Genomic DNA, 13,718 nt, shown 5'->3' with positions numbered 1-13,718 from the left:
AATTTCTTTGTAAAAATACACAACCAACAATAATTTATTAGGTGCAGGTAGTAGATGTACATATGAATAAGTATAAATTAAGAGTTGAAATCAAAAGTTAAAATCAAAAGTTAAAATTAAAAAGTTAAGCCTGGCTGATTACATAACCTAAAATGTGCAATATGCAGAAAACAGCCAGATCTAATATTAAATGAAACCTCATACAAACTCAGAATGTATGAGGTGACATTCATTTTCATGACATTTTGACATCATAAAATTCTCACAAGGTGATTATTACATTTTTTTTCCATGAAAATGGCCTGACCGTTTTAAGCAGAACAAAGAATTGAGCTGCTTGAACTTGATAACACCAATATTTCATTTTTTCAAAATTGTATTTTGCATATCAACGTTCATTTATATTGTACTCCATGATGAAATGTTGAAATAACTGAAGGTACTTATTAAATCTGGTATCTCAAATAACCGCTGTGAAAGAACGTACAAAAGAGTTTTGGGTATCTTCTTAACGAGTTCCTTTAGTGCAAATTAGTTCTTCGGCATTGTTTTAATGTTCCTGTATAAAAGAGAAAAGGCCTTGTTTTGCACACATTTTACTAAACAAAGAGTTGAAACATTCAACTTACTTTTGTACACTCTAAAATAAAAACAGAATAAAAATTATCTTTGCATAATTTTATTTTCGCTTTAAATAATATACTTTTGAAGAAAATAAAGCAACGAAGGGAATAAATAAAAATACTAGAAAAACATTATGATCTGTCGTTGACTGCTTTTCAAGTCAATACTTTGCAAATTACGTTTCATGAACTATTTTATCTATTCTGTATTTATTATAATATTATATTTTTTACTCTGCTTCATATATCATCAATCCTTTCATTTGTTGACTTTGTGCATCAACCGAGCCAAAACCGTAGGAAGTTAATTCCTCACTGACTAGGATTAAATTGATTGGACACGATCGATTCGCCGAAATGATTTTAAAAAAATTTAAAAGACTTAAAATCATTTTTAGAAGCCACCGGATTGTATATGACAGGACCTATGGCAGTGTCACGGATAGTAGCAAAAAGCTTCGTTTGGTAATCATAAAGAAGAGAAAAAGACTAGATCACAGGATGTGTTAAAAATATTGATTAGAATATCAGCAGCAGCACGAAGGGGAATCAACATTATTAAAAACAAATAATGTTTCATTAAATTTACCATGACCTGATAAAAACTGCGTAGTCTAGTGATAGGGGATAATCCAATAAGATTTCAAGTGCTGACGGGAAAAAAAAGGTAACCCTTTTTGAAGGGGAAGATTCCCATCGCGATTGCTAAGCATCAAGAATAGCATTTAAAGTATTTTTTATATCCTATTGAGACATTCCTTCAGTTGGGAGTAGACGGACGTCATCAGTAACAGAGGAACGCTTTTTCTTTAAGTGCTGTTGCTGAATCTCTAGATCCAAAGACAATTATTGAAACCAAAGACGTTAATCTTGTTTATGTTACACAGTTAAAAAGTGGCCACTTAAACCAGCCAATGACGGGCTTTTAACCTTGTAAATGCCTGACTTCCATGTTTCGTTTATGAAATGTTCTCTAGCCCTGTTGTTATATGTAAATCTTAATAACTCCCTACGGGGGGAAATCCAGCCATTTGTTTACAAATATTTGGAAATATTTAAAATATCATTGATTGAACCAATTGGTCTTAGAAGAAATTGAAAAAAGGTTTTCAGGCTTTGCCTAGTATGTGATATAATTTAATCAGATGAATCAGTTCACAAAAAATAAAGGTTTAAGCTTTTTAACTTCTTCCTAAAATCAACAGATGGAAGAAATTTGTGTTTACATATGGTCATGAGAATTAATGACGATTTCAGATAAAGGCTTTCCTTATAATTTGTCAAACTCACAGTGAGAGGGACAGTGAAAGTAGGAGAGTTAAATTCAATTAAAATCGCGATATATGAAATTGAACATTTTAAAAGTGTAAATCGTTTTATTGACAAACAAAACGCCTCTTCGTAAAAAGGAAACCGATAGGAAAACCCACGGTCTTTAAAACGGTTAAGGATGTGTGGAGGAATGAAATTTCAGACAGAAAATTGAAGAAATATGAACGTTCATACATAGGAAAATGCTGAACGTTACGCAGTGTGTAAAGTGGCTACTTAAACCATCTAATGACAGGTCATGAGCTTTGTGAATATCTAGACAACTAAATTTCCTTCTCTAAAATGGTCAGCGCGTTTGCCTTCCATGCAAGAGGTCTCGAGTTTAATTCCCGGCATGGTTGATATGAAATATTTATTAAAAAGGGTGTTTTCACACCAAAATATTTATTAGTCCTTAGACTGGCACTTGAAGCGTAAAATTTATCTTTTTACCTTTATGTAATAAAAAATATCAAGACATGCTGCGTTTGGTGCTCAAATACAGTGTCCTATCATTAGGTGCGGAAAGAGAATGATTATAATGATTATGAAAATATTCACCATCTCTTTTGTAATAGGCAGTTTCGCATTGGTTAAATTAAACATACTTTTTATTTTTTTTATTTTTCGAACGGTGACGCAATAAAAAAGACAACTAATCATTCATGCAACATTCTATCTACTTAAGCTTTGCATTTTTCTGCATAACTCTCAAACGATCTTTCTACCGGCTTCATTTTTTTCGTTTTCAAATCCACTCGCTGTTTTTAAATCGAAGTTAATCCGAAATATCAATACTAGGCCCGTAGAATATCTATTCTGTTCGCGTTATCTCAAGCCCCCTGTAGCTCTGTACGCTGGACAGGCAGTGCAATTCCAATATCCAATTTCGAACGGGCTATATACGAAGCGTAATGGTCTTTATCGAATTGGACAGCCATATTCTATATTCGTACACTTACCTATAAACGGAAAAAATACAGTGTTTTTATAAGCGTTCTCTTATTGATCTCTCCACAATGTAACCAATAATTTGTTAATTATTTTCACTCCACTCTCCCTTTCGATTCTGTCATTAAATCCACCAGAAGTTTATTTTAAACGAAAAAAATCTTTTTAACTTTTACCTATTAAATATTTTATCGACATTCATTTTAAAGTCTCTAACATATCCATCAGAACAGCTGTTCCAGTCCAGGAGGGTACTGGATGTGAGGCAAATTTACCTAAAAGAGGCATTGACACACTTCTGGTTGAACAATAAGAAGAGGACTCAGCAAAACGTTAGTACGAGGTTTTCCCAGGGAATGAATTATGTCAAACCCGAAACCCGGACGACTTTTGCTCAAAGACACCTCTCCTTAATCTTACTGAGTGTATTTAATGTTTTGAAAGAGCGGGCAAGGACAAAATATGTTTTCAAAAAAGAGTTTCAGGATGTATTTTTTTGTTATACGAGTATTTTTTTTATATTTTTTTATATGGGAGTTGCTTTATTATTTACCTTGCTTATTATATACAAGGTTTATATTTCAAAAGTGGATTTTTCTGCAAATTAATTTCTTTAAATTTATCTAAACTGTTGGGATCAGGAGGGATATACTATATATATACTGTTATACGAGTATGCAGTAAATATGGTAATATTTACTGTAAATGTTTTATACATATATTCGTCCCAACTCAACTCAGGACTTTGTTTCCATGGAGTTAGGACTTTTATCTCAATAAATGTTTAAATGAATATATTGTTTTAACAAATTACATCATGGATGGAGAATACCTTAAATAAGTGAATATGGAAGTCTAGGCATTTACAGGGCTTATGTCCTGTCATTGGATGGTTTAAGTGGCCACTTTGCACACTCTGTAACATTCACCATTTTGCCTATGTTTGAACATCCATATTTTTTCAATTCTTCCATTTGCTGATTTTAGTGAAGTTAAAGAGCTGAAACCTTTATTGTTGTGAAGTTGTATTTAAATAAATAAATAAAAATAAAATAAGTGTAATTTGGATTCATTCCGACGTTTCGGCTACCATTGCAGGAGCCATCTTCAGGGTGAACTGTGTATTTTATGGAAATAAAAATTTCAAAAAATCATAGAATAGAACATCTTTTCGCTTTCGAACCAAAGATTTTGCATAAACTTAAAAATTACAGTGTACGAATAATAAAAGAGGCAATTAAAATACACAAACACCGAAATAACATAAACAGAGATGACGGGCTGAAATTAAACTCAACATGGCCCCGGCACTACACTCAACAAAAATAACACGGAACATGTCTGCTGCCGACTCCGACACGGTACAAATGATTGTTTATTAAAGTTTACAAAAAGTCCAGTTTTATAAAAAACTGGGTGTCCCTGATATGATGATATGATGGAAACTGATAAGTATTTAAGTACCAAATAAATATACAAGATTGCAGTCTACCTTTGTTGTGAGTCTGGTATACACAATTATTCTGTAAATATTACAATCGTCAGACTACACCGGCTCGGAAACGAATATAAAGAGATTGATATGTTTCGTTTTTCATCATCATTTTTTTAAAGTAAAAAAATTAAAATATGAAATCAAAATAATTAACATTATTCGAATGCTGTATAAATCCATATGTAGAGCCATAATAATTTATGTAGGGAAAATAATTGATTAAATTAAAATAAATAATTATATTGTACTATAAATTAGTATTATTACAATCGTAAAGTTTAGGTATTATTCATTGTGAAAACAACATGTACAAAAACACCCACTTAAATCATCAAATAGCAGGTTATAATCTCAGTAAATATCTAAACTTTCATGTTCCCCTCTTAAAAATGTTTCTTCTCTCTGTTGTAACATAGTTCAATCTTTATAACACCGTATAGAGTGAAATCTAACCTCGTCTACAAACATTTTGACTTACTTGTTGATTATTTTTCAAAATCATTTTAATACGTAAAAAAGTCAAGTTTGCGTTTGGACGTTTTCTTTATCCTAGAATGGTTTTCTGAAGCTTCATATGAGGCCACACTGATGATTAAACGTCAAATAAATATGAACACGTTAAATCAAACATTGTGATTTTCATATTATTAACATTCAAAGCATTAACTTTGTGGTCAAACAATTTGCTAAATGTTATTAAATATTTGTGCATAACCACTTACTGATATTTCTATGTCTACCGGTTTCGAGACGTGTCCCGTCTCTTCGCCAGGACACAAATTAAACTAACATGCAAAACCCAATATACACCTTCACCATTGTTGTTGCACAAAAATATGAAACCAACATGCCGATTTGAAACCACGCGCTTTAAGTATGCAACCCTTACATGCACAAGGTGTACGTATAGTGACATGTTAGTTTAATTAGTGTCCTGACAAAGAGAAGGTTCGTTTTGTGTAGTTCTCTTTCTTTTCCTTCTCTTTATGATATCGGCGACTCTATCAAAAACACCAATTACTCCCTTTGCTGACGATGTCGACATTTTCAATAATAAGCTGAGGACGTATCTTGCCTCCAAAATGATTTGAGTAATTTATGGTATAGGTCTGTATCTAACAAATTACTTCTTAGCTTACTAAAATTCTGCATTATCTTGTATTGCTCCAAAGAAACATCTCTGTTTCCTTACAATATGAATAATTTACTTTTACCACGCAACCACCAAATTAAAGATCCTAGTATTATTTTCTAAGCGTACGCGAATTTTGAATTTCGAAACTAGATATTTCAATAAAACTACCGCAATTCGCACATTGTATGATACACTAGTCCGCAGCACATTAGAATCAAACCACATTCTTGAAATAGAAAAGGTTCAAAAGCGATTTTGGCGATACTTATATAAAGGAAGAAAAAAAAAAAATATTTATAAATTAATTGCAAAAAAATAATATACATACTTAATAACGGGGAATCTATTTAAAATCAATTAATGTAAAATGAAAACGGAGTGTTCTCTGTTTATGATAGTCTTCATCTAACATGGCACAGCCTGTTCTAAGATGGAAATTAAATAATGATTAGTAATGGTCGTAATGGTAGATTAATAATGGTCCATTCTTGTATCCATCATTTATAAATATAAAAAAACAAGAAAAATAAATATTTGCGTTCTTATGATTTACCCAAATAATTGATTGAATAATTTTAACTTCCTATTAGAAAATAGTAATCAAGTTGGGGTAGAGTGGGATTTGAACCACAGACCTTCAGTAATGGGTTGAACAGTCTGTAAAGTAATGCAGACAACTTTAGTCAAATAAATAAATAAATATGAACCAAAGTGTACTCGCATGCAAAAAATCCGCAAATTTCTTTCTCCTCTGTCCATTTCGATAAGATCAATAATAGCATTCCTGTGCAAATTAACGAACCAACCTAAAATGACAAATTATTTTGATTCCAGGCGGGGTACCGAGGGGTGGAGGGTACCGGCAGACCCTACCTACAGAGCAGCGCCCCCAACATCCCCGAGCTGTCCACCCGCACTGTCACCATGTCTCGGGACACTCCTGACGGAACGCACGGCTTCGGCATCTGCGTTAAGGGTGGCAAGGATGCAGGTAAACCAACTATTTCCAATATTTTTATTAAATGCTGAAAAGTACCGAATTCAACCCTATGGACTCTAGGGCAATGATGTGTAACCTTTTTAGCTCATCGAGCCGTGTCGAAATTCTGAATAAACCTGACAAAGTAAGCCTACTAAACGAAGGATCGCTTTGCTCGTTTTTGGACGAAGATCGTCCGTAAACGATGCGTGTCACCCAAAACGTTTGAGGTGTCATAGGTTACTCGTCAGTGCTCTAGAGAGTTAGTTATTTATTTATTTAAACGCCCATGAGGATTGTTACATTTTGATAATAATTATAAAAATACAAAAAAATAATTATCATAGTAATAAATTATAAAAATACATAAACAAAGTAAACAAATTATGAGTATACATGAATGATGTTTCTTTTACATAGGTATCCAAAAATACAAAAATTAAGAAAAGAAAATCTATATAAGAGTAGTAATAACAAAATTAAGTAATAAAATTATACAGTATGGAATAAAAAATATTATAACCATCACTAACAAATAAAAGATTACATGAGTAAAAAATATACATTTTTTTTACATGTTTACCAAAAAATAAAATCAATGCATGAGTAACAAAGAAAAAATAAAGTAAAACATTTACACTTAGGAATAAAAAATATTACAATTGTCACATTAAGAAATAAAGATAAAAAATATGGGTAAATAGGTAATTAAGATTTTTGAGGTTACAAAATAAAATAAAATTAACTCTGATTATACAGAAAAAAAAATCTATTTAATTAGGGGAAATCTAATCATTTTCAGTAATTTAAATCATCATTCTTATTTTATCCGCACCTAATTAATGGTAAGTGTATAGGACACTGCATTGGAACATTATTTATTAATGCTTGATGCTTTTTTAAGTCAGTTAATAACACCTTGACCTTTATGTTAATAATTCTTCTGTACGTGTGTATGTCACTGAATTCCTTCTAAACGGCTAGACCGATTTTGATTTTTTAAAATGTGTGTGTTTTGAGTGGGTCCCTTAATGATTTAAATTCACAATTGGATGTTGGCGCTGCAATTGGTAACAAACACCAGTAATGTCACGGTATAGTTTAAAATACTAAGATAGAAAATTCGAAAACGAAAAAACGTTTGCTAACCCAGCTAATAGCAGAAAGGTCAACGTTCGGGCAGGACAACATAATATGTCGAGTCCGCTAATAACTAATATGAAAATTGCATAATATTACATTTTATATAAAAAAATATCAAGAGCATGTTTTTTCAAAATGATTTCATATATTTTGAGGCTTTCCTTTTTTTTATTTCTTCAGGTAACTCATCGTCATTACCCCAAATTTATTTTGTTGGATTTATTTGCTGCCACTGGGCCCTGGTTCAGATGTTGCGATTCTTACTGTGGGTAGGTACTACATTTTTGTCTCCGGCCCAACATAATCAATGTTTAAAATTATTCAAATGTATAGAACAAAAGAACAAAAATATAATAACCGAAATGTCAGTGTGCATGTTATAAGATATTCTCACTTCTCACCGCAATAGCGAATCAGTTATTTTTGCGATCAATAATTAATTTAATTTACTGTGTCGTTAAATAAAAATAATCAAGAAACCACGTCAAGTGCTCCTCCTTCCTGACCATAGGATCTGATCTGATCCTGACTGCCGCAAAACAAGTTCCAAACAAAAAGGTACCAGAACCCCAGTGCAAGGTAGGAAATCGCATTAATTGTATTAGGGTTCGGTGGCAAAGCATAAAGATAACACATTCCGCGAACCAGATAATTTAGAGCGTTCATCTGCCAACGAGCAAGTGGCGCGACCACATCGGACAGTTTAAAACCCTTGTACAGTGGGTTTTAAGATTCTGTTTTTTTCCTCATTGGTATTTTTTTTTTTTTTTTTATCTAAGTGGTTTCCGACCATTTTTTGTCGCATGAAGGTAAGATGATCTAGGCTAGGGACTTGGAAATATTTAAATATAAAAATATCTTGTAAAATAACTATTTCACGGCGATCATGTCAGGAATTGAACCCGAGATGGTAGTTAATTTGTATCGGTAAACTTACACCGATTTTTTGTAAGAGAGTCTTTTTTTAGAAAAATATCGATTTTGTATCGAAATTTTTAAAGGTTGAGTTTATATATTTGTATGAAGTTAATGAAAGTCAGAAATCTTATCCGAGACCCCACTTTATTCAGCATTTGATTATCTAAGAGCCTGCAAAATACAGATAGAGAAAGTGAAACGATTTTTGTAAATAAGAGTTTGTCTCTTTATTCAGACGCAAAAAATATACGACTTGACTGGTAAACATTCAGGCTGGAAAGACGGAAAACGTGTTCTAATCCCAACGGCTAAATAAATAAATAATATCGATCCAAAGCAACCTTCCATACTCCAAAGCGGAGCTGTTCATTTCTATTTAACGATACCTAAAAATAGTTAAGCTCCCTCGTAACGTGGGAGTTAATTGAAAACGTCTTCTGGCTCCCTCCGTTGAATTTCCTAAACAAACACAAATTACTATCCACCCTTACTCACACATTCAAATACACGTAAGGTATATAGATATTCAAAGCTGTGTTTAGTTCATTCAAAACTTATTAACCATCAATTATCGATGTCTTCTTAATTAAAAAGATTTGATGTGGTAGTTAACGTAAATTTAAACGGTATATAAAATCAAACACAATATAGAAATATGACTTTTTTTTACAATTATAAATTATTAAGTGTCTATTAAATATTTTTGAGTGAAAAAACATTTTTTTCGTGCTTATTAGAAACATAAAAAATGATTTTAAATTCTCGCGAAAATGCTTCATTGCATTTGCCACGTTCCTAATACGTCACGATTCGGCTAATTTTTCACTGTCGTTTGTAACCGTTTAAATTAACCGTCGTGCGTTTCACGAATCTTAAAGTCACAATTTTCATGGCCAATCCTGTCGCTTTTTTGTGGAAGCGTATTTTTAATCAATTTTCTTATAAAAATTGTGAATGAAAACTTTTTCTACAATTTTGAAAATACAATTATTTTTTTCTAAAACCATTTCACATACTTTTATCGGTATTCGTAGTATGTGATATTTCTATATTTGTGGTTTCTAAATGATTTTGTTACAAATAATATTATGCTATTTAAAGTGTTTTTTAATTATGTTATATTACAACATACACGAACACGAATCTTAATTAGTGCCAGATCGAAAATGAAAGCAAATAATCTTGTTCATCTATGCTCTTGTGGAAACTGCTATTTACACTTAAGAAAAAAAAAATAAGGTTCGAACACATTTTGTGAGAAATACAGGATTCCCACCCGTGATGCGTGAGTTCTAAAATTTCGCTAAAATAAACGTTAATTTATTATTTATCAACATTTTCTTTTCCGCACCCAATGGTGCATAGGACACTGGTAATGGTAAACCAAATGCAGCTTATTTCGTTTATCTATTATATGAAGATACTGATCAGTCCTTCACTTCAGGTGCCAGTTCACGAACAATGAAATATTGCAGTTTAAACTACCTTAAAAATCAATATTTCGCGTCTTCCCTGCCAGGAATCGAACTCAGGACTTCAAGAATGGTAGGTAAACGCGTCAACCACTACATAACAAGGCGGACTTACCTCCGCTCGATTTCCGTATTCCGGATTTTTGCCTGACAGCAGCCATCGAGTCGAAAACAGTCAACGTCCAGAGTTTTCGTTCTATTCCGTGCACATAACTGTATTCTTCATCCACCATGACTGATATTACATGATAAAATTTGATCTACGTGAAGACAAATAAATATAAAGAATTTAAACCGCATTTGCAATAAAGACGTCGAGGTTTATTTTTTATCAAGAACTGGCACAAAATGAGCCTAAATTAAGTTTATTGAGATTGATGATCTAAACCTTCACAGCTTTTCCTTATATTTCAATTTCAAGGAACGAAACGGGTTTCCTGTTTTTGTTCCGTAGATTTTATGTTGTATTTTTTTTATTCTGACCATCAACACGTTCATTACATTTGATTGCATCTCATAGCCCGTGCACTAAACCGAATTATTATGAAATAATATCTAAATTTTCATTATTTAACTAAGCGAACTACTTTATTAATTATCCCGACGTAGGTTTTTTCTAGAATATCAGGATATGGAAGGTTAAATATTTTATTTAAATTTGCATATTATATTGTTTTCAACGCCAATAAATCAATGGCTGTATTATAATTACAATTTTTAAACAATAGGAAAATATCCTACACATAACAATAAAAACATATTAAACGGATTTAGAAAAATTAATTGTATTTTCAAAATCAATATAGATATTGTGGAAAAATGTATTCATATATATTAAAAAATTGATGAATTGATGTAAAAATACGGCCTTAGAAAAACGCGTCATTTTTGGCATTGATAATTGTTACACTTAACGTGGCAAAAACAGATAACTGAGGTTGGGAAGAAGTTTCATAGCACCCTCCATTCACTAAAAAGACTTCAGAATTTTCTTCTAACCACAACAAAAAAAACTGTTCCAATCTATTCTATTATATTCTCTGTGCTATGCTAATATTTGCTATCTTGACGCCAATACAGAACTCGTATTTCGTCTGGAGCGTTCGCAGAATCAAAGCATCCGCTTCATTTTTAATCTCAAAAAAGTATGACCATGTATCACCCTTTCGCTCCGAACTCAAGTGGCTTCGTTTTTATCAGCGCACAAACTTTCAATCTCTCTCACTTCTTTATAATATTCTTCACAACCCTTGCTCTCCAAAATATCTTGCTGAGAATTTCATTTACCTTTCTGATCGTGGTCTTTTGCTTCGCTCTTCTCGGGAGAGAACACTTTCCATTCCACGACATGACACATCATTTTTCTGCTATTCGTTTTCCATTCAAGGTGCTAGACTTTGAAATGAGCTACCTCTTTATATAAAAAATGCACCTTTTCTAGTCACCTCCAAAAAACGCCTGAAGCATTACTCGGAATCTTTAAATCTTTGTATTTTATTGTTTTTTTAAATATAAATTTTTCTTCTTTTTCTTTCTTGGTTCCTCTTTTTCTCTCTTTCTAAGCTCATTTTCTAATTCCACATTCTTTATCTTTTAATATGTATTACAATATGTACCTTTTAAAAGTAAGTATGTGCAAGCTTTATCTCCCTATTAAAAAACCGCTGTTACTTTTTATTAATTAAATATTTTTAAAATTAATGTATCTTTTGATATATATTTTCGTTTTTTAGTACAAATTTTTGACCAATTCTTTTTTTGATCAGTCTGTTTTTTGGTTGGCTGGAAGATATTACAATTTGGACAAACTCAAAATATTGTTGATAAATCCACCTGATCCATGAAGAAGTATAGAAATTGAAAAAATAACATTTTTAGGCGTTGCCTAGTATGTAGGTGAAATAATTCAATTAGATGAATCTCACCCGCATAAATAAAGGTTTCAGCTCTTTAACTTCACAAACATCAAAAGATGAAAGAATTGAAGGAATATATATGTTCAAATATGGGCAGAATGGTGAATGTTACACAGTGTGTAAAGTGGCCACTTAAACCAGCCATTGACAGTTCATAAGCCCTGTAGGTGTCTAGACTTCTATATTACCTTCTCTTGAATGTTCTTCATCTCTGTTGTAATATGTTAATATGAACAGCTCCCCAGGGAGTTGAATCCAGTCCTTGTCTACAAAAATTTGGACAAACTTAAAATATTATAAATGTGATTAAAAGGTAAAAAATGAACGTTCACCGATCTCTACTGTCGGTTTGTGTATAACTGTTGAAATTCTTAAAGTAACGGAAGCCAAACCCGCTACTAAAATATTTATTAAGTAAATATTAAATAACTGGATGTGTCACGCACTTAACAAAACAAATTTGATCGATTGTCATTGAAAAAGTGCTGCGCGTCGCTATGTTAGGGTTGCGACGCTGAGAAGGTTAGTTACCGTCAAGGAGGATGTACGCGGGCAGTTAAAGCGTTTTATTTTTGCTGTCGAGCAAAAAGTGATGCTTGCCAAGTTTCTGAACTCTGTCTCTCAGCTCATATAGCAAGGGTGGGTGTTACTATATAATCTGCGAGTATGTGAAAGTTCTACGATTCTACGATCGTAGCCGGCGGCGTACTACGTAAGTAAAAACAGACTCCGAAACTTTCCCAAATGAGACTTTTTGGCTGCGAGAAATTTATTTATTTATTTTTTGTGTCCTTTCTTTGCTGATTTGTATAGGTACTCAACTCATTTCTTTATTTGGTGAATTCAAAAATGGCCAAATGTTCTTTGCTTTTCATTTCTGTTTCGGTAATAGTTTTATAGGTACATAAACATGATTAAACATTTCTTTTAGTGAATTAGTTAATATATGGACACGTGCATAGTTAATTCGAACATAAATAATAATTTCTAAGACCTTCCGTAATACGCCAAAATTGCAGCTATTTTTATTCATCTGTTTATGTGTGATTTGTGTATGTTGAGTAGTTAACATTGTTAAGTTATTTGTGACAAATTCAAATATCTGTTCTAATTTTGCTTACTAAAATAAATAAGGTTCAAGAAACAAGAAAAAACATTAATTCGAATTTGATAAAGCGTAATACCATTGAATGAAAGTACTACTAGGAGACTCGTGATATATATCTACTGATATTTATATATAAAACATATTATAACGTGGCAACAGGAATACTAAAAATGAATAACGAGGCAAAAGGCGTACTTCTATCTACGGCATTGAAATATTTTGCTACTGATGAAAATATTATTCTTCCTTCGGGGATGCTCTGGAATATTTTTTGGCTTTTATATTGAAGGAATTCAAATGAAGATAGCAAAAAAGCCATCTCTAAAATAAAAATACTTTCTCAGATACCAATAAAAACTGTAAAGTATTGAAAACGGAAGTCCCATAATATTACTCTGGCGCGGATTTAATTTTTGTTATCATTCATTTCCCTATCCGAATTCAGTAATGTATGGGACACAATTTTTTTACTTAAATTGCAGCGTACCTTAATATTTTTTGTTACACACAAGGTACGTTTATCAGTCTTACGCTTCGGGTACCAGTCCAGAAACAATTATTTATTACAATGTAGAACCGCCCTTTAAATCAATATTTCACGTCCACATTCTCAGAAATCGAACCTAGAACCTCAAGTATGGTTAGACAACCACAACACTACGAGGCA

General features: G+C 32.2%; 1 protein-coding gene across 1 annotated transcript in view; it reads left to right on the top strand.

Moving 5' to 3' along the window:
* Nucleotides 1–13,718, top strand: part of LOC148283274 (whirlin-like) — a 96,972-nt gene that overhangs the window by 17,837 nt on the left and 65,417 nt on the right. The window contains exon 2 of the mRNA XM_088223751.1: nt 6,350–6,506. Within this exon, the coding sequence (XP_088079877.1) occupies nt 6,350–6,506 (157 nt within the window). The remainder of the gene's footprint in view (nt 1–6,349; nt 6,507–13,718) is intronic.

This window comes from Micrasema longulum, unplaced genomic scaffold (assembly GCF_059751315.1).
Source record: "Micrasema longulum isolate JH-2025_06_02 unplaced genomic scaffold, ASM5975131v1 h1tg000251l, whole genome shotgun sequence".
NCBI classification, from domain to species: Eukaryota; Metazoa; Arthropoda; class Insecta; order Trichoptera; family Brachycentridae; genus Micrasema; species Micrasema longulum.
Note: the sequence above shows the minus strand (reverse complement) of the source record. Positions and strands in the feature narration are given on the sequence as shown.